The sequence below is a fragment of the Rhinolophus ferrumequinum genome, chromosome 12 (genome assembly GCF_004115265.2).
Source record: "Rhinolophus ferrumequinum isolate MPI-CBG mRhiFer1 chromosome 12, mRhiFer1_v1.p, whole genome shotgun sequence".
Lineage (NCBI taxonomy): Eukaryota > Metazoa > Chordata > Mammalia > Chiroptera > Rhinolophidae > Rhinolophus > Rhinolophus ferrumequinum.
The window spans coordinates 2,442,080-2,468,282 of record NC_046295.1 but is presented as its reverse complement, the minus strand read 5'-3'; the positions used below and the strand labels follow the sequence as shown (position 1 = coordinate 2,468,282).

At 50.1% G+C, this 26,203-nt stretch overlaps 1 protein-coding gene across 7 annotated transcripts in view; it reads right to left on the bottom strand.

The window, feature by feature from the left end:
• Positions 1–26,203, bottom strand: part of ROR2 (receptor tyrosine kinase like orphan receptor 2) — a 219,793-nt gene that overhangs the window by 77,319 nt on the left and 116,271 nt on the right. The window contains exons 1-2 of one of the 7 annotated variants that reach the window (XM_033124131.1): positions 19,475–19,610; positions 16,202–16,362 (exon numbers count right to left, since the gene is read on the bottom strand). The exons of 3 other annotated variants lie outside the window; for them this stretch is intronic. In XM_033124131.1, coding sequence (XP_032980022.1) covers positions 16,202–16,280 — 79 coding nt within the window. In that variant the 5' untranslated portion in view covers positions 16,281–16,362; positions 19,475–19,610. Of the gene's footprint in view, positions 1–10,804; positions 10,915–16,201; positions 16,363–18,216; positions 18,344–19,474; positions 19,611–26,203 lie in introns of those variants that run through there. 3 more of the 7 variants (XM_033124132.1, XM_033124134.1, XM_033124133.1) reach the window with 3 other exon arrangements.

Here is a 26,203-nt window from a genome sequence, read left to right as displayed (position 1 = left end):
TTTGGAGTTGAGTGAGTTTTTTTAATAAATTTGGGATATTAACCCTTATCGGATATATCATTGGCAAATATCTTCTCCCATTCAGTGGGATCCCTTTTTGTTTTACTGATGGTTTCCTTTGCTGTGAAAAAGCTTTTTAGTTTGATGTAATCCCACATGTTTATTTTTTCTCTTACTTAACTTGCCCGAGGGGATATATCGTAAAAATCTTACTCCGGGCAATGTTTGTAAATTTTCTTCCTATATTTTCTTCTAGAAGTTTTATGGTTTCAGATCTTAAATTTAAGTCTTTAAGCCATTTTAAATTTATTCTTATATATGATGTAAGGAGGTGGTCCAGCTTCACTTTTTTGCATGTGTCTGTCCAGGTTTCCCAGCACCATTTATTGAATAGACTGTCTTTACCCCACCGTACATTCTTGCTTCCATTGTCATAGATTAAATGGCCATATAGGCATAGATTTATTTCTGGGTTCTCTATTCTGTTTCATTGATCTATGTGTCTGTTTTTATGCCAGTACCATGCTGTTTTGATTACTGTAGCCTTGTAGTATAATTTGATGTCAGGTATTGTTATACCTCCCACTTTGTTCTTATTTCTCAAGATTGCTGAGGCTATACGGGGTCTTTTATGGTCCCATATAAATTTTAGGATTATATGTTCTATTTCTGTGAAAAACGACGTTGGTAGTTTGATAGGAATTGCGTTGAATATGTATATTGCCTCAGGCAGTATGGACATTTTAACGATATTAATTCTTCCTAAAGATAGTCTTTAAAAGAATATTTTTAATTATAGTTGGCGTATGATATTGTATTAGTTTCAGGTGTACAACATAGTGATTCAAGATTTATATAACTTACGAAGTGATCACCACAGTAAGTCTAGTACTCATCCGTCACTGTACATAGTTATTACGATATAGGCCATATTCCCTGTGCTGTACATTACATCCTCATGACTAATTTTATAACTAGAAGTTTGTGCTTCTTAATCATTCCCTTCCCCTCTCCCACCCATCCCCCACCTCATCTCTTTTGGCAACCATCAGTTTGTTCTCAAGATAGAGTCTGTATATTGTATTTCCTGAATGTCTTCCACCCACCATCTTTGCACACTGGGTACCATAAGACGATGGCTGATTTCTTCATATGAAGAGCAAGACTTTTGCAACATCAAACATCAACACAAATATTTGCGCTTTCTAGCTACAGTATTGCAGCATTAATATTGAACATAGTAACGCAATATGTGGTTAGAAAAAGTCATGTTAATTGCCAACTATCATTCTTTTCTATAAATTAATGTCTTTGTCTTTTCTAGCTTCTTTTAAATAAAGCAAAGAATTTACTGGGATAATTAAATTATCAATCAGATCAGCGGACACTACTTATTTCTCGTGCCCCTATAAAATAGGACATTTTCAATACGTCATTTTACCTAATTGAGACTCTTAAACTCATAAATCATGGTTTTTGAGACTTTTCTTTCAGACTGTTTTATTTCACAGCCAGAAGCACTAAACTAATCAATCATGGAGTCCTGTCATGGGTAATTCCCGGGGGCTGACTTGCCTTTTCTGGCTCCCGAGGCTGTCGGAGTGCGCTCAGCTTGGTATTTTAAAGGATTTTGCCCTAACAACCAAATGGTGCCTGGGTACCTCTGTCATTATCACAAAAGCACACAAAATGTACACAGACACAGAGACACCCAAGAAACATGCACACACTCTCTGACCGACGCTTTGGCTTCCTGGCTTTAGGCTTCAGGCAATGTAAGCAGTTGGATTCAGAGGAAAACGTGACCTGATGGGAAAAACAATGGAGACTGACATCCCTGGCACATGGATGGGGCTGACATCTCCGGGCTCTCTTCTGTCATGAGAAGCTTCCGATCACTGTGTTCTACTTTCCTCAAACCCTCTTTCCAAACACAGTACTCAGTGGAAATGCTCTTTCTGACTATACCATAGCTGTGAAGCTGGAAGTGCCTTCAGATGAGGAAAGTAGAAGGGAGAGAAGCCCGCCAGCCAGGGAGAATCCCATCTTTGCTCATCTGCAGGCAACTTAACATGGACCAGACACCCTGGAGACATGCTTGTGAATAATTTTCCAGCAGAACCACCAAGAACCATCAATTTCTCTCTCTCTCTCTCTCTCTCTCTCTCTCTCTCTCTCTCTCTCTCTCTCTCTCACACACACACACACACTCCTTCCTCTCTTCTCCTTTCTCACTTTAATTTTGTAATTTTCCCTTTCATTTTGGGCATCTGTATGTGTGGGGGTTAGGGAAAGTCATAATGGACCCCTCTTTTGTTTCCTGTTCCAATCCCCTTTCTACCTTCCCAGAGGGTATCTTTCCTTTACTGTGGTGCTATCACTGGGTAGGGAGGATTTTGTTCCCCAGGAGACATCTGGCAATGCCTGCGGGCATTTCTGACAGTCACACTGGGCTGGCGGCACCCTTGTCTTCCAGTGGATGCAGGTGAGGGATGCTGCTCAGTGTCTTCACAGGACAGTGCCAACCACAAGGAATCATCAGGCCCCAAACGTCTATAGTGCGAGGCTGAGAAACTGCTTGACCCAATTCTACCTTCTGTGTTCCTGCATGTTCTTCATTTAGAGTCAGCAAGCTTGAGAGTTGAAATAAAATTTAGATATATCTCGTCCAGCCATCGACTCATCCTTCCTTCTCCCAATGTCACACACAGACACAGCTCCCCGAGAGGTGCGCTGCACAGCCTGACCCGCACATTCGGACTGACGCCCATGTGCCCCTGCCTCTGCTGCCCATCAGCTTTGTACCCGGGGCAAGAGAAAGGGCGCCTTGGCATCTCCGCCTCCTTAAATGCAAAGAGACTCCCTGGTTCGCTGTGATGATTCAATGAGGTTCACACAAAACTTCCCCGATTGTGCTTTATGTTCCTTCATGGAAGTCGCCAAATGTTTATTCTTTTTCTCCACCTGTCCCCGTTTTTCTATATCTTCCTCTTCTTCCAGCTAAGTTGGGAGCGAGGGCCAAGCACCACTGTGAGCGCCTTCCTCTGGGGATGGCCCACGGCCACACAGCACCAGCACCAGGTGGGCGGGACCCAGACCACAAAGCAGAGGCCTGGCAGAGAGAGGGTGGGGAGGGGCACGACCAAGGCTTGGGGCTTTGCTTGCCCTCTCTGTGACACTGACTATGTCTGCACTTGTTCCTTCATAATGATCTGAGAGAAGACATCACTGCAGACAGCAGGGTGCTGTGCAGCGCCTGAAGGCCAGCCCCCGCTTAATACCTTGTCCTTGGCTGGAGAGAGACCTAGGTTGCCCAGGCATTTGAACTACTTGAGGAAGCACATGCTCTTAAACAAGAGCAGGGAGGAGCTCGTGGTTTCACCTTGCTGGGGTTTCTCATCAGAGTAAAAATGTAAACATGGAATGGAAGGCCATTGAGACAGAGACAGGCTAGATGGGGAAGGAGACACAGGGAGAGGTGAAGGGGCCAGGGACTTCGAGCGTGGGCACACCAAACCTCCACTCCAAGTGCAAACTCTTCCCCAGCTCGTTTCACATTTACTTCCTACGCCACAGTGAAGTTCACAGCCATGTTTCCAACGAGACTCACTGTTGTGCAAACAGCAGTTCTCCCACGCGCACTGGCTTGCAGACAGCAAGGGGCTCCTAGCGTCCACAGCTGTGTTTAGAATACCCACCAAAGCAGACGCCAAGTCTGACACCACGCCAAAGTCGAGGGCAGGAAAGGCCTGGAAAGCCCCATCCTGGAGGGTAAAGCTTGGCATACAATGTAAGTGAGGGTGCCAGATTACGGCACCCAGCCCGGTGGCTCCTGACCCCCACATTCAAGCCATGTGGACGACTCTGACAGGAAGCCGGACCACAGCCACCCACCTCCCATCTCCCACCATTACCAGCCTGTGTAAAGAATTTAAAGCATGGGAGACTTTAGATAAACTCGACACTGACATCTATGACAAGTCTCCTGGTCACAGGCACACCCCACAACTCGAGGCTCAGCAGTCACGGGGTCTGTGTCAGTGCTGCAACTCAGGATGAGCTCCTTCAGGACACTTGGGACACAGGAACTGGCCAGGGGGAGATGAGCGGGGCACGTTACAGGACACGGCAGGAAAGCTCCAGGATAGCCTTTCCCGCCACTTTCTCACACTTCCCTACCCCTAGAGGCTCAAACCCCTTTCCTTTGTACAGTCACTTCTCCACAATTTGTCTCCCACTGTGTACATGGTATATGAGGCCCAAGTCCAACCACTTCTTTGGGTTTTCACTTTTTTTCTGTGAAGACGCTGTGCATATAAAAATATCAACATCAATAAAATTTGTATGCCTTTTCTCTTGTTCAGCAGTCTCTTGTCAGTTTAATTCCCAGACCCCAGCCACAGAACCCGAGAGAGCAGAGAACGTTTTGTTTCTCCGCTACATAACTCTTTGACACTGGCTCCTTTCCCTCAATGCAATACCTTTGAAAGCCATCTAACTTGGTGCCTGTAGATACATTTCAGTCCTCTGTTTTGCAAAACAGTATTCCATGGTACGGATGGACCAGTTTGTTAGTCCATTTATTCACTGAAAGCAATCTGCTATCTCCAGTTTTTGGCAATTCCAAATAACTCTCCCAAGAACAGGTGTGGACAGGCTTTTGTGTGAACGTAAGTTTCCATTGTCTGTGTAGCAGCCAGGAGTGGGTAGTACGGACGCTGAGGCAATCCCTGTGGATCAGCCCTCTCCCACTTTAACGAGCACACAAACCACCCAAAGAGCTTGTTGGATGCAAATTCTGATGGGGGTGGGGGGTGCAGCGAGGCCTGGGATTGTGCATTCCTAACAGGTCCCAGGCAGCGTGATGCTGCTGTCTGGCCCACGGCGAGGTCTTGGCTCCAGGCAGATGGGCCACGCCCCAGGGCACACTTTCAGGTTTGAATGAGTAGGGTTAACACAGGCAGCCATCACCAGGGCCTCTGCTCCACAAAGCCCATCACAAATAAACCTTTTCTTAAGGTGGAAGGTTTTAGGTGGAGCATGCACTTGGCACCCATAGTACCCACCTGAGCCCTGCAGGCATCTGGGTTTGAGACGCCTGCTGAGTCTCAACTGTGAGTAGACGAAACTATTTCCAGGGGCCCAAGGATGTAAGAGCAGTACTTTTGCTGTGCACTGGGCTTCTTCAAAGGCCATTAAAACACAGGCAACGGCAACTACAGGGCTCGCCTGGCAAAGACAGAAGAGAAGGGAGAGGGGCTGTGGGAAGTGGGGCTCACAGAACATCCATTAAATAGTGCCAGTAACACCTCCCCTCTGCCCACGAGAAATGGACTGAATCCAGCCCGAGCGGGAGATGTGTGCCAGGAGAGCAACAGTGGAAAGAATGTGAGGTTTTCCTGGTTTTCCCCACCGCAGGGATGCTGCCTCATGAACAACTGAAGGGACTGCCCTAAAATGGGCAAAGGACAGAAACAGACATTTCTCCAAAGACAATATAGAAATGGCCCACAAGCACAGGAAAAGATCACTATCATTGCAGGAATGCAAAACAAAACCACAACAAGACACCACTTTGCATCCATTAACAGACGTGTTGGTGAGGATGTGGAGAAACTGGAACCTCTGTGTACTCCGGATGGGAAGGTAAACGGTATAACTGCTAGGAAGACAGCATGGAGGCTCCTCGAAAAATTAAAAATAGAACTACGATATGATCTAGCAATTTCACTTCTGGGTATACCCACAGAAATTGAAAGCAGAGTCTTAAAGAGGTATCTGTACACCCATGTGCGTGGCAGCATTACTCACAATGGCGAAAAGGTGGAAGCAACTGAAGTGTCCATCAATGGATAAATGGACACACAAAATGTGGTAAATACATAGAATGGAATATATTGTCTTAAAAAGGAGATTCTAGCACATGCTACAACATAGATGAACGTGAGGACATTATGCTGCCTGAAATAAGTCAGTCACAAAAGGACAAATATTATATGAGTCACACGAAGTACGCAGAAACAGAACACACAGACACACAACGTAGCATAGTGGTGCCAGGGGCTGAGGGAGGGGGATGGGAGTTATCGGCTAACAGGGATACAGTTCCCATTCTGCAAAACGCAAGAGTTCTGGAGCTTACTTGTACAGCGGTGCGAATGCACTTAACACTACTGAAGTGGACACCTAGAAATGACTCAGATGCTAAGTTGATTGTGTTTTTTCAAACCCCAATTAATAAACAAATCCCTACCAGCTAGCCGAGAATAGACAGGCCACAATAGGCTGTAGTCCGGACACCCAGGTAGAGGACTCCAGGCAGAGGTGCTTGGGTCTCCCGCAGAACCGTGTGCTGGCCTGGAGGGACCTGCGCCGCAAGGGGAGAATGCGGACGTGCGCCACTCCAGCCTGTGTGGGGCCCCGCACACACAGCTGCGTGGTCTGCACTTCCCAGGGCCTCGGCCGTTTCAGGAATTACTATGACTGTGCAGGCGCTTCATGGCTGACTCAGAATCTCAGTGAGTCAGGCTGTGCACATCAAGGCCCATGGCACACGCTTTCGGGGATCATCTCTTCTTGTGGTGAGAACATGGGAAATGTCAATGTACTGTGACCCCCACCAGGCTATCACCACCAGAAACACGCATTTCCCAACACAGCTGATACCAGGAGAGCCCCTGTGGCAGTCTGCTCACCTGGGAAAGGGAACAATGCTAACAGCACCCACCCCAAAAGCTGCTCGAGGCCAGGTGCTGTGTGCCTGGGGTGCTGGGCCCACCGCGAGTACCCCCTAACAGTGCTCCCAGGGGAAACGGGTAATACCACCTTGTCTCTTGGCCGGCTCTCTCCCCTGATTTGAAACCACGCCAACTCGCACATCACTATTACCCAGGAGTGTTTTAGCAGAGCGCGTGCCTGCCCCCAGCTGCCCTTGGGGGAGCCCTGTGCTTCATGGCCTGTTTAGAACTGCCTGCCAGGGGTCTCCCAGCCCAGGACTCGCACCCTGGAGGCCTGGCCTGCAGGCTCGAGGTGACCAGGAGGTAACAGGCACAGAAGGCCGAGGCTCTCTCCAGCTGGGGCATGGAGAAGGAAAGGCCGCCCCCTTCTACCAGAATCTCAGTGAGGTCCGAGGTCCGACTCTGGCATCTGGCAGGGGCCTGATTCCCCGAGAACCTAAGCCGGGCCTGCCTTCAGTTTTGCACTTGGTCAGCTCCTGTCCAGTGCTGGTTCTGGGGGACACCACCCAAGCTCCCAGGCCAACCCCGGCCCTGGGATCCACAAACAGGAGCAAATCTTTAGGGCTGAAACAACAGCCATGGATTCCGAGTGGGCCATAGTTCTGAGCTCTGGGGACCTAGAAGTAAAAATGAAAGTGGCTGTAAATTTCTGTAGCAGCCAGCTTTTTAGTTTTCCTTTGTTTTAATTAACTGGATCACTGGACAGTTTCATTTGTATTATCCAGCCTTTTCTATTAGTACTATTCCCGCAGGAAATGTCCTTTTTCTTTTCTGTATGATTTAAAAGCTTACACGGAGGTGCTCTGCAGGCACAAGGCGTGTGCCCTTCTTTCTCCTTCTCACAGAGAGCACCAACTTACCCAAAGCACCACAACCATATTAAATGACTTCTGGTCTTCCAAAGCCACAGGACTCTTCTTGATTCCCCTCAGAGTCCCTCTCTGTGCCTCAGTATCCCCTGCACACACTGTCACATGCAGTGCATACACAGGCCCACTGCAGCGAACATGGGCCCGTGACACCCACATTCAGATGGTAAGAGTCACAGGGCCACTTGGTTTCCATCTACCCACTTCCCAGGCATAGAATTTGTGGGGGGGGAGGTGACAGCAACCCCGAGAGACCCTCGTCCAGCATTAGCCCCCATCAAGAGCCCAGGTACACAGGTGAGGACCCAAAGGCAGCCTCTTGGTGGAGCTACCGAGGACTCGCCTTCTCCCACCCGCCCCCACCTCCCATCTAATTTACCTCCCTCCTTCTGTCCCTCAGCCTGAATGAGAACTGAAAATCCCAAATGCAGACATTTACAAGCAAAGGGAGCGGCAGAGGAAGAAATGCCCACATGCTCTGGGTGTGTCCTCAGGGAAAGAAACACTCATGAGGGCATGCCTGTGTGCGTACATACACACACCTCTTTCACAACACCTGGACACAAAGCACCCCAGACACCTCGGGTTGAATGAAGAGACAGGATGGGGATAGGATGATGGAAGTCCATTCAAATTTTCATCCGAATCACATCCCACCATCTGTGTCACGACCTTGAAGGTAATCCGTATTGTCCTGCGCTAGCATTCCTGTGGGGACATGACTAGTGGGAAAGCAGACACACGAGCCTGGCAGAGGAGCACACGTCACCTGCAATGTGATCCTGAGGCAGGGGAGAATCTGGTGGAATTCTGCGTGAAGCGTGGCTTCAATCTGAGGTTAAAAAGTAAAATTGCACATGACAAACATTTCAATGGTACAAACAGCTGCCATGTGACTGCTGGGGTGTGGAAAGCTAGAGAAAGGGCCTAGCGGTGGTTTACTAACAAAAACAGGGAAAAGACTCTATGGTGGTTTAGAGAAGGAAAAGGGCAAATTCCATTTTGATCTGTTGGGGGAGGTCAGTGAGCTCCCTATAAATTAGAAGAATATGACAGGTCATTCATAAACTAGCTGGGCTGAATTGCCAGAGGACAGATCAATGGATGCCTGTTGTCCTCCCCTGTGAAGTGTCCGCTCTTCTTCCTGCCACGCTGCAGCCGCTCAGCCCTATCCTACCAAGGGGCAGCTGTCCCAGAACTGGATATTCCAGCTGTAGTCACTGCACTACACTATTTGATTATTGCAAAATCTGTCACATAGAAGTGCTAACGAGAACCAAGTTATGGCGAGGAAACCTAAGCTGAACATTTGATTCTGGAAGACAATTAAAGTGGGTTGCTTAAAAAGATTTAGCCGCTTATGCACATGCCAATGGGAAAACGCTGCGGGGAGTGAAAATCTGTTAGGATTCTGCAGGTTGCAAGTGTCTAGGACCTTTTGCTCTATTTAACAAAACTCAAAACCTAGCGATCACTGAAAATGCCCTCTGGGTGTGGCTGAAGTGATAAAGATGAAGTCCTCAAAATCCCTTCACTTAAAATGTCATAAACTAATGTGCGTTGTCAGTTAAAATAAAACATGTGCAGTTCTGAACTTTTTAATGCTTTCCGATTCAACCTACTTTTTCAACTGACAGCTCTCTGTGCATCAGACTCAAGGAGACCTCTCCCTCCACTGGCAACCTCCAAGCTCTCCAGTGACAGCGAATGTGCTAAGAAGTTTACAGTGTATCTTCTTTATTCCTTTCGATGATCCTATGAAGTAGTCATTATTGTACCCATGCTTCAGATGAGTCAACTGAGGCGAAGAGGAAATAAGCAATTTAAACAAATCCACCCAAAATCATGCTGAGTTTTCACCAGGTCTTCCTGATCGAAATGGCTCCTCTGAGACCAGGCCTCAGATCCCAGGCATGGTTTATCTGCACAGAAGACTCCTTCAACTTCTATTGTTAGACCGTAACAAAACCACCAACAGAGAAAGTGTTAAGGGTAATATATACACATGAAGCCACAATAGTCTTTTTAAAGTAATTCTCTTTTAAAAACTAGAAATTTCTGCTCATGCCTGACACCTGAATTCAGACCACCAAATCTCTCCCAAACTTGTTCAGCACATCATGCTCTGTACCTAGCTCTTGGCCCGACATGGCAGCAGCTGAAAAACACCTCAAAATGCAAATACCTGTTTCCTACATGATACAGGAGAACATGAAAACAGAACATGGCGTAAGAACTGGGATGTACAATATCGAGAATAGTTAGGGGCAGTGCAACAACAATGACCCGAAACTGCTCCCACAGTGAGGAAACGGGCTGCAGCCAGAGCAGCTCGGCAGTGTTGCTGCACCGGGGGCGGTCCAAGCAAAGTTCCGTCCCAGCTGACCCCACACAGGACGTGGAACACATCGCACGCAGATGGCGCTCCTTCAGGCCACCAGCGCAGGACAGCCCCTTGCACAAGCCCAGCCGGGGCCCCACCCGTCACTAACCAGAATGAAACATCACTGGTTCAAGTTTGTAGATGTGCTGACAAATCAGACAGCTTATGTTTTTTCCCTGAAGACACGAAAAGTGGTTTTGTGTTTGAACAGCTTTGCAGGACATCTAAATGCCTAACTGATGAGTTAGTCATGTGAAGGTGCCAGTGTCTGCTCTGCACCATGTCTCAAGGAGAAAGTGGAGCTCAAGGAACAGCCAGGTAGGCCGCCTGCCCAGGCATGGGGCTGGCGCACATTTTGACCTAAACGTTTTCATCAGTACCACATAGCAACAGCCTTACCTCCCCCTCCCCCCGCCGCCACCACCACAGAGCCGTCCGTCCCCTCACAGTCACAAGTCCCCAGGACTGGGAAGAGCTGGTTCTCAGCCCTGGGGGCACTCCAGAGTCTCAGGGGATTTAAAATCCCATGCTAGGCTGCACCCAGACCTGCCAAGCCACCCAAGTGATTCCAAAGGCAGCCAGAGAGCACCACTGCTGTAGCATGGGGAGAAGGAAGAGAGGAGGAGGAGGAGAGAGGAGGAGGGGTAGAGCAAGGAAGAGGAGAGGAAGGAAGGGGGTGGCGGAGGAGGGAGGAAGGAGGGAGCCCTATGAAGGGGAAGAGCCAGGCCTGCCTCATGGCGGTTTGCCTCTGTGCTAAGGGGGTGGTAGATCCTGGGCCAAAACCAAACCCCAGCGAGCAGCCAGCCAGCACTCACCAGCATGATTCATTTTCAGCAACTTGCTGACACGTGGCAACACCTCCTGGTAGGTTTCTGGGGACTGATGGGCAGCCAGGGTGGCCGTGGCAGTGAGCAGCCCAGCACCGTGGGTGGTGCAAAGCACGGGTGCCCACAGGCCCGGCCCCAGGGTTCTCAGGGCTGATGCTGACCTTTAACCTTTACCGGAATGGGAATGACCTCACTGACCCAGTAACACTGTGTACAGTAAGGGCAGCTGTAACTGATAATGAGTGCCTGTCTGACACACAGTTTGCGGCCATTTAGTAAAACTGATAATATGCACCAAGAGGTAAAAGACCAGCCAAGCTGTGCTGGCAACGCCCAGCAATGCCTAGCCATGAAGACAGCTGGGTGCCGCCAGAGTGCAAGAGACAGCAGGGATGAGCCCCGGCCCCCAGGGCCATGCAAGGGCGCCGCCTGCCCTCTGGGCAGAGACATTTCCACCTTGCCTCAGACTGCCTGGCGACAGAATCTGGAACGGGCACAACGATTTCCTGAAGTTCAAGAGTGTTTTGGCACCAAGTCCTGCCTCTGAAAAGCTTTCACAGCTCTCCTATTTCACGGTGAAAAACCAAGCTCGTTCTGAAGCACTCACGTACAAGGGTCGCTATCACAGACACAAGAAGCAGCCACAAATGCTTTCTGTCAAGACATGAAGACCTGCTGGACTGCCAGGTGGGTCCTTCCATTATGCTACAGCAGAGGTTTTCACAGGTATTACTGCGATGCCCAGGGTCACAGAGATGAAGGGGCCGAACAGGGCAGCCCGACCGGGGCCTCCTCCGGGGACCTCCTCCCGCGTCTGTGCTCCGCTGGCTGCCAGCGGACGCATGCCTGGTCCAGGCCCTGTGCTCTCACTCTTAGCTGCGGTGACCTGGCCCAAGGCTGCAGTGTGGGCCACACGGGAGGTGGAAGCTACCACATATGACATCCTGCAGCCCATGGATGGCCAACACTTGGGTAAATTCCACCTCAAACAGGATGTGAACACAGGCGGGCAGCCCAGGTACCCCAGTCAGAAGCCTGTGTCCAGGAATGAAGGCTGCCACAAGGTCCACTGGGCTGCCACCACGACACCCGTGGCCTCTGTCACAGACACAGCCTGGAAGCAGCGACCACGGTATCTCTGCTTGCAGCTCTGGCTTGGGAGGTGACAGAGAGCACAGAAAGGCAAAGGATATCCGGGAAGGCCAGCCGCGGCCTGACCACTACTGTTTGCCGTGTGGGTCACACACTGGGAACTCAGTCCTTGTGAGGGCAGGCCTTGGGGATGACCCCACTTCTGTGAGGATGAGAGGAAGGAAACTGGTAGGTTCAAGTTGCATGGGGGGCTGGGCAGAGCTGCCTAAGACCATATGCCCTGGCCACTTTGCAGAATCCTCAGCCAGAGCCCTCTCAGAAGTGCTAGTGATGGGACAACAGAGGGGGGGCAAAAAACCGCAGCACGGCTTCCCACTGTTGACTGGTGTTCAGTCTGCCCGGTGGACAGAATGAGCTTCACTTCCCCACTTTCTCAGGTTGGCAATGCTATGGGCCAAACTGCGTCCCCCAAATCCATGTGCTGAAGTCCTAACCTGCAGAACCTCAGGATGTGATTGTACTGGAGGTAGGATTTCTAAAAGGGAACTGAGGTAAAATGAGGGCACCAGGGACGTCCTACTCCAGGGAAACCATATGAGGACACAGGGAGAAGACGGCCATCTGCCAGCCAAGGAGAGAGGCCTCAAGGGAAAGCAACCTGCTGACACTGTGATCTTGGACTTCCAGCCCCCAGGACTGTGAGAGCATAAGAGTCTGTTCTTGAAGCTGCCCAGTCCGTGGAGCTTTGTTACAGCAAATGGATGCAGCATCTTTTAAAAAGAAGAGCAGTGGCTTTGTGCTCACAGGGTGGCGGTGTGGACAGGGGCATTGCAGCGCCTCACAGCCCTGCTCAGTGCTGCTGTCACGTTCACCTGGCTGCTATTCCCAGAACAATGTATAGTCCGCTTTCAGTTGGTACTCTGGATGTAAAGTAGATACTTAGAGGAGAGGAGGAATGCCCATCCATCCAACCAGGGGTCCTCTTTGCCCGGCTGCAGACGTCAGAGCTGGCCCTCCACATACCTGCCAGCACCGGGTGTGACCAGCAACAAGCCCTGCCCTCCTGAAGCCTACCCGAGGCACCCAGACGCCATCAAACCAGCCAGGAAGGCGGCTGGTCCCCTGCAGGGGCAGGGCTGAGGGTGAGAATCTGGGGAGACGTTGGATGGGGCACAGGGGATTACCACCAGAGCGTGGGGAGCAGCAGGGAGCACAAAGGTCCTTGTGACTTGACAATTCACTAGTGAACAAACTACGAATGAAGGGCTATTTTCTCAAAGATGAATGAGCATTTCTAGGACAGACACACAAAATGCTCTTTTCAAGCTTCCTGGGGGAGGTGGGGACCAGCAGTGCTGACTCCGCTGCAGCGTCACTCAGTGTTTTTCCCGGCAGAAGGAAGATGTTCAGTGTCACGTCCTGGACTGAGGAGCTGGTGAAGGTCAACCACACAGTGACAAGCACAGAAGCAGAAGGCCTGTTCCCTTTTGCCTGAGGGCCAGGGAGAGGTGGGTGGCAGGACTGGGACGCCGGCGACAGGCAACCTGGTGTGGGATTCAGGGTGGGCACAAGCTCCTACAGCCATGTATCTCGGCCCACACTCTGGTGCTTTCGGCTCCCCAACCAGGCCACCAGCTTCACCTCTCCCCACCCCCCAGGGCATGGCAGGAATGCTGGGCCTGGGGTGCCCTTCCAGTGGCGCCTGGGCCCACACACACAGGGAGGAAGGGCGGACATCCATCTTCTGGGTGTGATGGAGGTTCTGTTCAGCCCACTGAGGAAAGCTGGCCTCTTCCCCCAGGTCCTCCCTTCAGCCCTTCTCCAGCTAACGCCTCCCTGACATCTGGGGTCTTGCTGACCCTGGAGAGACTGTCCCCCACCCAGGGAGGAGCAAGCCAATATGCAAATGAACCAAGGCTGTCACACCTGCATCCCCCTGCCCTCATCACCCAGGGCCGCGTGTAGGACTAAGGCAGCCCCACCACCAACCTGCTCACCCTGCCGTGCCCATTCCTCCCCATGGAAACCACGAGAAAGGCCCCTGCCCCCGTTTCCTGGCCTGTTGCCCGACACTGGTGCTTCCCCGTGGGGCCCTGCTGGCCCTGCATCCTGTTTCTAGGGATCCGTGAGGATAAAAACTTCTGTCTTTGTGACAGCCATTCCCACATCTGTGTGTTTACCGTATCTGATTAAAGCAAATTCCAGGCAATTTAAAGACAGGGCCTTGGTGCCAGGGGAATTCTCCACACACTTCACGGCGCCTGCTCCCTCTCACTGTGCATTCTGGTTTGGCCTGCCCTGGGGTTCCGCTCTCTCGAGTCTTCCTTTCTACTAAAATCTACACAATCCCTTCCACTCCGTGTGTGTGTGTGTGTGTGTGTGTGTGTGTGTGTGTGTGACCAGCAGTTAGTGTCTCCGGGAAATGGGGATGTGGAAGAAAAGGAGCAGACTCAGTGAACAGTAGTTGAGCACCTGATCTGCACATTTTTCCACGTACATAATCGTAAAGCAAATGCATGCTCAGCCCCCACTTTGGGCTGAGCATTTTAAGGAAAGGGGAGATCAGGGGAGGCCTCAGAAGCTAATCCACGAATTCAATTTGCAGTGTCAGAAAATCGACACAAATGTTATTGCCAAACATAAGGCAGGATTAGCACCTCTGATGGTCAGGCCCGCACCTGTGCACAGTCCTTTGCATGCACACGTGTGTGGCCATCTCCCACACTGGGACCCTCTCCAACAGGCCTTGGATGGGAGCTGGGTGTGCATGACCGGTGACGTCAGTGAGGAGAAACCCAGTAATCCGTCACACCCCAGCAACTCTGCCTCACGCTTCTCCTTGTAAAGAAAACTACTTAATTTTATAGGCCTTCAGATAGTTCCCACCTTGGCCAAAAAATAAAAAGAGGGAACCTACAGTCTACCCTTTCACCAAGAGAACCCTCCACCCCCCAAGGATGAGCCGACCTGCAGAGCCCACCTTCCTGGGCTGCAGAGCACTGAAGCATGAGGCTCGCGACCAGGGGCCAACGCTGTGGCTTGTTTTCATGTGTCTTCCCATCACCGTAGTCACAGGCCTTTGTAGCCTGCATTTCATCAGTCGTTCAGGCCTAGGAGAAGAGCAGCTAACCAACTGCAGTTCCCAGCACAGGGTTAATAGTCATGCCAGGCCGGCCTTGCCAGGGCGCTCGTTAGGGCTAGCCACCTAGATGAAGCGGACTTGGGGCAAAAACAATTTCCTTCTGGCAGGTGCTGCCCCCTCAAGATTAATTCACAGAGAAGGAAATATAACAGGGCTGGCCTCCTGGCACAATGACAAAATATATATAAACAACACGTCGGCTTTCTGCAGTTGACATCACTCACACCCCGCTCTCTACAAGGACCTACAAATTACAGCTGTTGATGTTTTCGCATAACCTAAACTTTCACTCTACAGAATCTTACTTGTCTAAATGTATTTATACTCTCGGTAATGGAGGGGCTCATTATTTACACCGGTTGTTTAAACAATAACCAGATTGTTTGGGGCTGGCGCGTCGGGGTCGGGTGGGTTTGCCGTCTGTGGAACACCACTCTGAACCCACATGCTTAGAGCAGCCAAATAAACGGACAGAAGGGAAATTATGACGCGAGAAAGGGTCTTTGTGAATTGTAAACAGGCCTACACTGTGGGGCCTGCTTTCAGGATCCCTGAGTAACCACACAGCAGTGGGATGTCAGAAAACATCCAACCACAGAACCCAACTCCTTCCTGCCCAGGAGCCCCGTGAAGCCCTCTAGAAGATTCCGTCATGCCCCATGCCCTTGGCTGCACTGCACCAGCCAGTATGAAGTCAGGACCCACTCTGAAACGTTCTCCGAACAGACCTGTCTAATTCCCCCTTCACACAGACGCCCCATCCTAGCCACGCGATCCTCAGGAGACAGCGACTATGAAGCAGGAATGGGAAGCTCCTGCAAGGCGGTGTGAGGAGAAGGCCTGAGGACACCGGACGTGCTCAAATCCACTAGGGAACGTAAAGATGGCAGAACAAGAGCACCAAAGACTTGCGGGGCACTACAGGCGCTCAGTGATCATCCTGAACTATATCTCCTTTGCTCTCCCAAAGGAGGAGAGATTGCTAAATAAGGTGTCCTGTCAAGAAGGAAAATGTGCAAGAGGAAAAAAATGAAAGTAAAAGAAATCTTGACATATCTCTGTTCTTGAAGCATCTTCCATCTCTGGAGGGTAACAGCTGGCTTTGTTGGCAACTCAAGAGGATAGAAACCCTCCGACGCTCGCAGACTGGCCTCTGTCACAGCTCTGTGCATGCTCCGCTGAGGAGAGAGGACACCAGCCCTGCCGACAGGACAGGCTCCCGAGGGCCATGGCAAGGCCATCATCCTTAGATGCCAGTCACCTTCTCGGGGTCTCGCTCAGTGTCTGCAGAGCCACCAACAAGCCATGACTTCTGAACATAGAACAGAAACATAACATCGCTATAAGCCGTACCCACGGCAGGCCGGCTGCTCAGGACCAAACTTCACCACATTGCAAACAAGTCAGCTTCAGTTCCCTGAGTCAAGACTCCATCAGTGCTCCTGAGTCATTCTCTAAGATAAAAGTGACAGTTCCTCCTGCCTTTCAAGGATCTGAACAAGGTGGGAAGACAACTGAACTCCCAAGAAAAGGATATAGGGTGTTGATTGATTAATACACACCGGTGGCATGGCTGTAAAATGAGCGTGTGGGCTTTGGAATTTAAAAAACAAAACAAAGACAACTGAGTTCAAGCCCAGGCCCTTCTGGTTGGCACTAACTAAACTCACTGGGCACACCTTTCCTCAGCAGCCCACCAGGCTGACACATTCGGTGACAGCCCTGCTTCCCTCAGTCACTCAAAGTGCTTGTCACCTGGCAAAGTTCCCTCCCATCCCCTGCTCAAAGAACAGAGGGTGTAGAAAAATGGTAACCATTCTAAGTCAGGTTGGTGAATGCAAGCAATTTAAGTTTTCTAGTGAATTGTGAAGGTCTACTTACGTAATGGGTTTAAGAAAAAGTTCATGGTTATATAGATTATGTTTCAAGAAGGAAATCCAATAACGTCAAGTACCCTTTTCCATAATAAATGATATGCATTCCATTTTAAAACGATCTATGGCTTCCAACATGCCATATTACAGATTCATGGCATATATAAAATGATTTTTCTCTGACGAGCGGTTATTACAGAGCAATACAGCTCCTTCTCAATAGCAAAGAAACCACAGACATTTTCATTCATAATAAAAGTTATCACATGGTTTGAAAAGTAAACTTGAAGGCAATTAGAATACAAGGGTCAGAAAAGGTGCTTCAAAGAGAACATTAAATATTTACAGGTGAAATGAGTGCATTTTGCTCAAGACTGAAGCATTAAGTCAAGCTCCTGGGGCTTTTGACAGGCTCATAGAGAATTACAGGATTTTCACTAATCCTCAAATAAACTGTATAAATACTATTCTTAGCTCAGACACTGCCTGCTGGCTATCAAGGGGTATTCTTGACGGAAAACGTGACAGCACCTCGGGACTGTCAGCCTTCGAGAAACTGATGGTCTTCGCGCAAGTTCCCTGCAAACCAAAAGTATGTGATGGGATGCCAAAGAAATCAAAAAGAACCACTCTGCAATGCAGAAGAGCCCTGGGGCCCCTTTCTAATTGATCAGGAGGAAATCATCAACACCCAGATGTCTGGAAGATGGGTATATTTCGAAAACCCAACAACGACAATAACACAAAAGCAACAAGCACCCCCAGGGAGGGCTGCGGTTACTCTGCTCCCCAGGGCCATTCTCTAAGGACGCTCATGGTCACGGCAACAGGTATGGGACAGACTGTACAACTCCAGCGCCTGTGGCTTCCCTCCCTTAGAAAGCCCTTCTCAATAAATGGTAAACGGCCCACCTGATCCCAATGCTCAAGACCAACACCAGCCACCACCTTGCTCTGTCCTCCCCTAACTCCTGGCTGCCTGTTGGTCGGGACTCAGTTCTACGCCAGGACAGGTCTCAAAGCCATTCCTTCTCTCCTCCTCCTCCCCGCCTCACCATCCCTGCTCTGGCCCCACATGGTCTCCATCCATGCTCCCTACTTCCACACTCAACTACTATAGCCCATTGGTTTGCACGCAGCCACAGGGGTCCCTCCAAAAGCTACACCTCATCATGTCTCCTCCTTGCTTCAGCTCCTCCATGGACGCCCATCCTACTGCAACTAAAGCCCCAAATCCTCGCCTGCCCTGGCACAGGCCAGCCCCCCTCTGGCATGCCGTATCTCCTTCTGACCTCCCAGCTGGTCCTGGTGCACCAAAGCTCTTTCCTGCCACGAGATGTGGACACTTGTTGGTGAGCCTGGTTTCCGAGCAGAAGCGCCTTCTCACACCGGCCTTCTGGGCCGCTCACTGCAGGCTGCCCGTCCCCCTGCATGCCCCACCACCCCCTGACACCTTCTTCTCGTTATGGTCTTCACGGATGCTGCCTTTACCCACAACCACTTCCTTTATTTTTCAGTTGTTTACTGTCTCCACTCCCCTCCAAAATCGGTGGGTTCTGTATATTTCAAGGGAAATGACATGAAAATCCACAGAGGATTTAAACATGAGCTAAGGAAGCAAGGGCATAGCAGAGTGGGGCAATGACCACCACTTACCATTTGTTACTGGTTTGGAAGCCAACTTCGAAAAGACAAGACACTTATAAGTGGGACTTGAAACTATTTATAACCATTCACTAGCAAGCTGTACTAATTTAAGTTAACATTATCTTATGTCTTCTAAAAATGTGACAATGCATATTTTAACTGACCACCGATGCTTCTGGATTACTTTGAAGCCGTTGTACATTTCTGAAGAAGAGATGAACAACTGTGGAAGGGAGCCCCAGGGGCTCTGGATCCCATCTGCTCTGCCTGCCTCCAGGTGCTTCCCCCCCTCCCACAGGCAGGGGGCAGTGCCGACACCCCCACTTCAAACACCACCGGCAACAAAACTGGGGGCTGGCCAGGCCCAGGGCCTCAGTCTTGTCCAACTTCACTTCTGAGGTCAAGCTGGGGGAGTGGCACAGGGCCCAGCTGTGGGGGCAGACCTCGGTGCGTGTGTCCCCACCTCCCCAAATTCATTCCAGCACAGTAAACTGCCTCCAAAAACCTGGGAGGCTGTCCACCGCATCCAGAGATCAAGGCGGCAGCCCAGACTCGCAGGGCCAGGCTAGCCCCACAGCCAACTGAGGGGGGCCACGCCAGGAGTGGGGTAACCATGGCCTCGGGAGTGTGGTCTCATCTGACGAAAGGCTGTGTACCGCAAGGAGCCAGAGAAGGCGGTGCACGCCAGCTATCACCCCACTTCTTTATACCTGGCCGGCACCAGCCCCGCCCCAAGAAGGGGCCTCCCTCAGACCCACGCCCTCTGGATCCCGGCAGTCCCACGGTCTTGCCAAAGCCCAGGCCCCATCTGGTATCCATGGGAACGGAAGAAAAGTTAAGGCCGGGTTTAACTACCGTGATGAAGATTTACTGAGGGAGTAAAAGCAGAAAGAAACCACAAACCTGGTGGGTTGTTAATGGGAGGTGGGGAGAGAACGCAGAGGAGGGGGAGGGCAGGCCGTTTCAGTGTCGCAGCTTTTGTTCAGAGCTGTTCCAGAGGATCTTAAAATTATCAGGTGGGGGAGAGGGAGCCTTGGGCGCTGGTCCACGGCGCAATTTATGAAGCATTTCCTCTTCTCTGGGGCCAGAGCTGTGATCACATGAGCCTTTGCTTTTCTAAACTCCATGTTTGTTTTTGTAGTTTCTGCCAAACTAAATCAATTCAGCTTGTGGCAACCTTTAAAGAGTCATGACTCGCTCAAACAGTCTCAAAGTTTGACTTCTTTCCAACAACGTCGACCAACATTTGTATAGGTTTCACATGCCTGGTGATCAAATCCTCTAATTATTCAAATCTGTGTCACATAACTGTAAATTAGAGAATTCTCAGATGACAGATTTCTGTTCTTTGATATGCACAGCTAAATATCTTTTCATTCAAGTCGGGCAGAAACACTCAACTTTTCCTGCATCAGCACTCCCGGGGCACTAGTATCTTGTAATATCTTTAACCAGAACAAAAGGCCACATGTCCCCATGAGTGCCCTTCCTCCACGCCTCACAGCCACCCACCCTGCCACGTGGCACTGCCAGCCCACCCCCGCTGAGCTACCCCATACTGCCTGGACACCAGGTGCACTGAAACCTGAATCGTTCCCAACAGCCCCCTTGGTGGAGGGAGGAAGAATTTGTTACAAAGCAGCCCGGGTGGCTCTCTGTAGAAGGAACTGAAACAACTGCCTGAGCTGGTTATAAAGAAATCTAATCCTTTTATACAAGAGAAAACAGAAAGAAGAGGACAGAATGTAGGGGCACTTAGCAATGGCCCCAGTGGACCTGTGCTATAGTCTGATATTTATGTCCCTTCTCAATTCATGTGTTGAGACCCAATCCCCAGTATGCCGGGGTCAGGAGGGTTAGGAGGTGGGGCCTTTGGAGTGATTAGGTCCTGAGGGTGGGGCTCCTATGAATGGGATTCGTGCCCTTAGAAAAGAGACCGGGAGAGAGGCCCCTCGCCCCTTCCACCAAGTGAGGACATGGTGAGAAGACGGCTGTCTGCAACCCAGAAGCGGGCTTTCCCCAGAACCTGATCATGCACTTGCAGCCCTCAGAACTGTGAGAAATAAATGTCTATGTTTATAAGCCACTCAGTCTGCAATATTTTGTTAGAGCAGCCCAAGCAGACTGAGACAGCTTGGAAACACAAAACATCAACCAGCACGGTGAACTGGCCCACCCAGAGCTCCAGGAGTGCTGGCTTTAGCCTCTTAGCTGCAATGGATGCAACCACTCCACATAAGTCAGCTCTAGGGAAGTCTGACCTCCGGACCCTGCGGCCAGTGGAGTGACAGCTGTTCAGGAAGCAGGACCTCTCAGACCTGCAGAATCCCCTTCCTGCTTCTTCTTTCTGCTCTGCTCTGTGTTGTCTGTGTCATTTGTCTCTTTTCCTGCCCCATGAAGAAAACACGCTTCCCACTGCTTCCCACAGCTCTGCCCGAGCAGCCCCTAAAGAAGTCGCCCTCCTCCCCTGCCTCAGCTCCAGAAAGGAGCCTGGTGGTTTGGCTGCAGTGAAATGCCCACTGCTGGGCAACCAGCCACCCGAACAGCCAGCTTCCCTTCAGGCACGGACGGGTGGTGAGGGACAACGGGCAGAGCCTGGGATCCAGGGAGGCAACAGTGCACACGCCCAGGGCTCAGGTCCCAGAGGAAGCACAGTTTATGATTTTACTGGGGCAAGAATTAAAGTACAGGAACAAAACATTACACCACAGAAGCCTTAGCCACTGCCTGGCTGCTTCCATCTGTTCACTAAGCTTCTGGTTCCTTTACCCAGCAGGCAACCTCACAGAGTTGTCATTATATAGGGAACAGCCAGGCGTCTCAGTCTCCTCTCCATGAGGCCCCAGAGCTGTGGTAAGAAGTCTGTGTGTGAGTGTGTGTGTCTACATCTGTGTGTGTCTATATCTCTGTGTGTGTATGTATCTGTGTGTGTCTACACCTGTGTGTCTATAGGTGTGCATCTATGTCTGTGTGTATTTGTGTGCATGTCTGTCTGTATGTCTTGTGTATGCACATGTGTATCTCTGTGTGTGTCTCTGTGTGTGTCTCAGTGTGTGTGTGTCTCTGTTTCTGTGTGTGAATGTGTGTGCCTGTGTGTGTGTGTGTGTGTGTGTGTGTGTGTGTGTGTGATTGGAAGGAGATAAGTCAGAAGCAGCATGGGAAACATACCTCCCAGACAGTGTGTTGTTTCTTTTTAACTCAAAATTTGGGGGATAATTTGAAAAATCAAAACATGGGTATATAATGGAGGAGAATGCAAAATTCGTATTAATTTTGAAGTGAAAAGAAAAAGACGACGAGGACAGCTGTCATCTTGAGGTATGCATGATCTGAGCTCCACTGTGACAGCTCAGCATGTCACATCACCTTTGAAAGACAGAAATATCCGTTCCAGCCTGCTGTGCCAGCCACCAAGTGGAGACAGCTCTGGCCCACTCTCAAGCTGCCTAAGCCTCAGCTTCTTCACATAAAAGGTGGGGGCGGCGGGGGTCGACCATAGAGTAGTGTGGCCTGCACCTTACGATCAGCTGGGGAACTGGGCTGTTTAATGCTAGGGTCCCACAGAGACCAGCGAGATCAGAACCTCTGGGACGGGGACCCCAGGAAATCCCAGTATACACAGCCAGGGCTGAGAAGACAGAACAAACAGACCTGAGAGTGCTCTGTGCAGATGGGATCACACTGGGTGACAGAAGCCACCACCATGATCCCCTCTGATCTGATTTGTTTGCCTGGGTAGAGCGGCCTCCACCCTGCTACACATGCCCGGGGCCTCTTGTGCTGTCTGAAGCTGCCTACCTGGGCAGCCAGGCGGGGCTGTTTTTAAGGTTCCCTTTGAGGTTTTTGTACAAATGCTCCAGGATTCCAGACTGACCCTGGCTCCCCTGGGTAACCCACCTCTACCCAGCCTCTCCCCTCAGATAGAACCTGTGCTGCCTCTGGTGTGTGTCCTAAGCTCTAAAGTCCTCTGCAGTCGCTGCTCCCCTCCCTGGCTCCCAGGAGTACCATGTAACTCGTCCTAGGCAGCAAAAGCAATCTTAGGGAACGCATCTAGAGAGACCAAGAAGTATCCAAGGGAAAGGAAGACCTTGTTGTGATGAGGTCTGCACTACAGATGAGTATCTGGGAGCTCTCAGCTTCCAGAAGATGCCGGAGCCCAGGGAGGGGCTGGTGGTTCCCTGAGGAGGGGAGTGGTGCAGGCAGAAAGAGAAGGCAGAGGGGAGACGTGGGTGTGTTTCCAAGGGCAGGTCACCTACGAAGAAACGCCCAGGGGACCTGCCCATGGAGAAGCAGAAAAACAACTGCCATTGACAAGGGGGATGACCTCTGAACAATGATGACCTTGAACCAGGGTCAGACGCACTTTTTAACTAGAGTTTGCCACTTGTTAACAGTGACGCAAGAAAAACCTATTGCTAATTGGCATATAGGAGAATAAGAAATAGTTCAGAAACTCAAACCACAGAAGGTGCTTGCTATATTGTGATTTGTAAGCTCTATATACATATGTAATTATATATTTTTGGTCATTCAGATGATGGAAATATATTTCTCTGACATATTTGGTCTTTGTCCATAGTTCCTGGCTCACATCTCCCAAACACATGAAATTTATGTTAATGAGGTGATTTTTAGACTCCACCTAAGGGTGGGGCTGCCAGTGGAACCAACCATGTGATTGGAGGGTTGGAACTTTCAGTCCCACCCCCTGACCTCCAGGGAGAGGAGAGGGCTGGAGGTTGAAGCAATTGCCAGTGTCCAAAGACTTAGTCAATCATGACTACATAATGAAGACTCCATGAAAACCCAAAAGGACAGCTCATTGTCCCTTTTCAGGACAGCTCTGACGCTGGGGACCCAGAATGCTTCCATGTGCCACCATGCTGGGCCCCAAGCTCCAGGAAGACAGAAAGTCCTTTGCTTGGGACCTCATAAGGTCTGACAATTAAGTTCGCGAACTTGTGGCAATGATGTTGCTAACGTTTTTTGATATCAGAGCGATTACTCATCATGAATTTGTACCAACTGGATAAACAGTTAACCAAGTTTACTATTTGGAAGTGATGAAAAGGCTGCGTGAAAAAGTTAAGACGACCTGAACTTTTCACCAACAATTCATGGCTCTTGCATCACAACAATGGACCAGCTCAGACAGCACTGTCTGTGAGGGAGTTTTTAGCCAATAAATAAATAACTGTATTGGAACATCCTCCCAACTCACCTGGTCTGGCCCCCAATGACTTCTTTTTTACCAGAAGATAAAGAAATATTGAAGAGAAGATATTTTGATGACATTCAGGACATCAAGGGTAATACGACGACAGCTCTGATGGCCGTTCCAGAAAAAGAGTTCCAAAATTGCTTTGAAGGGTAGACTAGGCACTGGCGTCGGTGCATAGCTTCCAAGGGGAGTACTTCAAAGGTGACCATAGTGATGATATTCAGCAATGAGGTATGCAGCACTTTTTCTAGGATGAGTTCATGAACTTAATTGTCAGACCGTCATATCTTCACCTGGCTGTTTATTTGTATCCTTTAATATGCTTTGTGATAAATCAATAATCTAGTGAATAAATGGGTTTTCTTGAGTTCTGTGAGCCATTTTTAGCAAACTAATTGAACCCGAGGAGTGGCTGTGGGAAACTCTGATGTATAGCCAGTTGATCAGAAGTGCTGGTAACACCCAGGACTTGCGACTGTCGTTTGAAGGCTGGGGAGGGTGTCTTGTGGAACTGGGCCCTTTCCCTGTGGAATCTGATTCTGTCTCTGGGCACATATCAGAACTGAGTTCATTGTCATTCACCCTCCCTGCCGGCGTCCCACAACTGCTTGTTGGTGTGGGGAAGTCTCCACACACACCTTGGAACTGGGTGGGGGAACCCTTTCAGCACCCAAGCAGCCACAGAGCTCGCCATCCATCGGCTCTGCTAATCCAAGAAAAGCAGTGTCTGCTGCCCATTTGTCTGTGGCCACAGCAGGTGAAAACTAGGAAAAACCAAATGTGGACATTTTCCCTGGGAAAGGCCTAACATGCTTCGGGTGACAAGGAATGCCCAGAACTCACTGTGGGAGTGTCCTGGGGACGCTGCAAGGAGCCAGGTGGTTCTGTCCCAGTCCAGGAGAGGACAGGCCCAATGACTTTGACGTGTCCCAAGACTGACAGTCACGAGGGCAGCTGCACACAGGTCATGGGGAGGGTCAGTCCTCAACATCCTTTCCACTCACTCCCTCACACGTGTAGGCACTGATTTTCAAAGCACAATGGGTTACTACTGTGTTTCCCCAAAAATAAGACCTAGCCAGACCATCAGCTCTAATGCGTCTTTTGGAGCAAAAATTAACATAAGACCCGGTCTTATTTTAATATAAGACTGGATATAATATAATATGATAATGTAACATAATATATAATATAATATAATATAATATAATATAATATAATATAATATAATATAATATAATATAATATAATATAATATTAGGTCTTATTTTAACATAAGACCCGGTCTTATATAAGTCCAGGTATATTACATAATATAATACCGGTCTTATATTAATTTTTGGTCCAAAAGACGCATTAGAGCTGATGGTCTGGCTCTAATTTTGGGAGAAACATGGTATGTGGCCAGTGCTGCACAATCTAAATGTGTGTATGGGTTGGATGGTGTCCTCCAAAACTCACGTGCTGAAGCCCTAACCCCCAGTTCTCTTATTTGAAGAGATGGCCTTTACAGAGGTCATCAAGTTATAATGAGGTCATTAGGGTGGGTCCTATTCCAATATGACCGGTGTCGTGATAAACAGGGGAAACTCGTGGACACACACACAGAGGAAGACGGTGTGTAAACACAGGGAGAAGAAGGCTGTCTGCAAGCTAAGGAGAGAGGCCTCAGAAACCAGCCCTGCCCACACTGTGACCGCACACTTCTCACCTCTGGAACTGTGAGAAACTGAATGTCTGTTGCTTAAGCTGCCCAGCCTGTGGCACTTTGTGACAGCAGCCTGAGCTGACACATACAGTAGGTGACAGTACTCATACTGCCCTGTTATTACTGCCCAACCCCTCTGTAGTTACGAGACACTTCCCCTCCACCACGGAGCCCCACGCTGCTTTCCACACTATCCTGATCTCCTTTCCACACCCATTGCAGCCTGCTCCCTCAGCGACACCTACAGGTCCGGCTGCTGTCCCCACATGCAGCCCCTCTGTCCTGGCTTCTGTCCCTGTATCACCCACAGCCTGAGGCTGATCAGTCACCCACTCCACTCACTCAGACACAGCCGACCTGCCTGGGTGTGGTGCTCAGCCTCCCACTCCTTCAAGCATTAGCGTGGCTCAGATGTTCACTCCAGGACACAAATACCTCCTCCGGGCAAGACCATGTCATCTGATCTCGGGGTCAAGCCTCCACTGGAAACCCACAGCCGCCCAAGGAACACAGTCCTTGACCGACCGCAGGCACGCCATGTGAGCTCTAGGAGCCCTGTCTACAAGACCCAGGCACGCGGATACTGGCCCAAGATATCAGAAAGCAAAGTTCCCTTGCTCAGTGCACCTGCCGCTTCCGTCCCTGGGAGGGACGGGGAGGTTGCAGCAGGCCTCTGCAGGCGCCACCTCTGGAGGCAGAATCA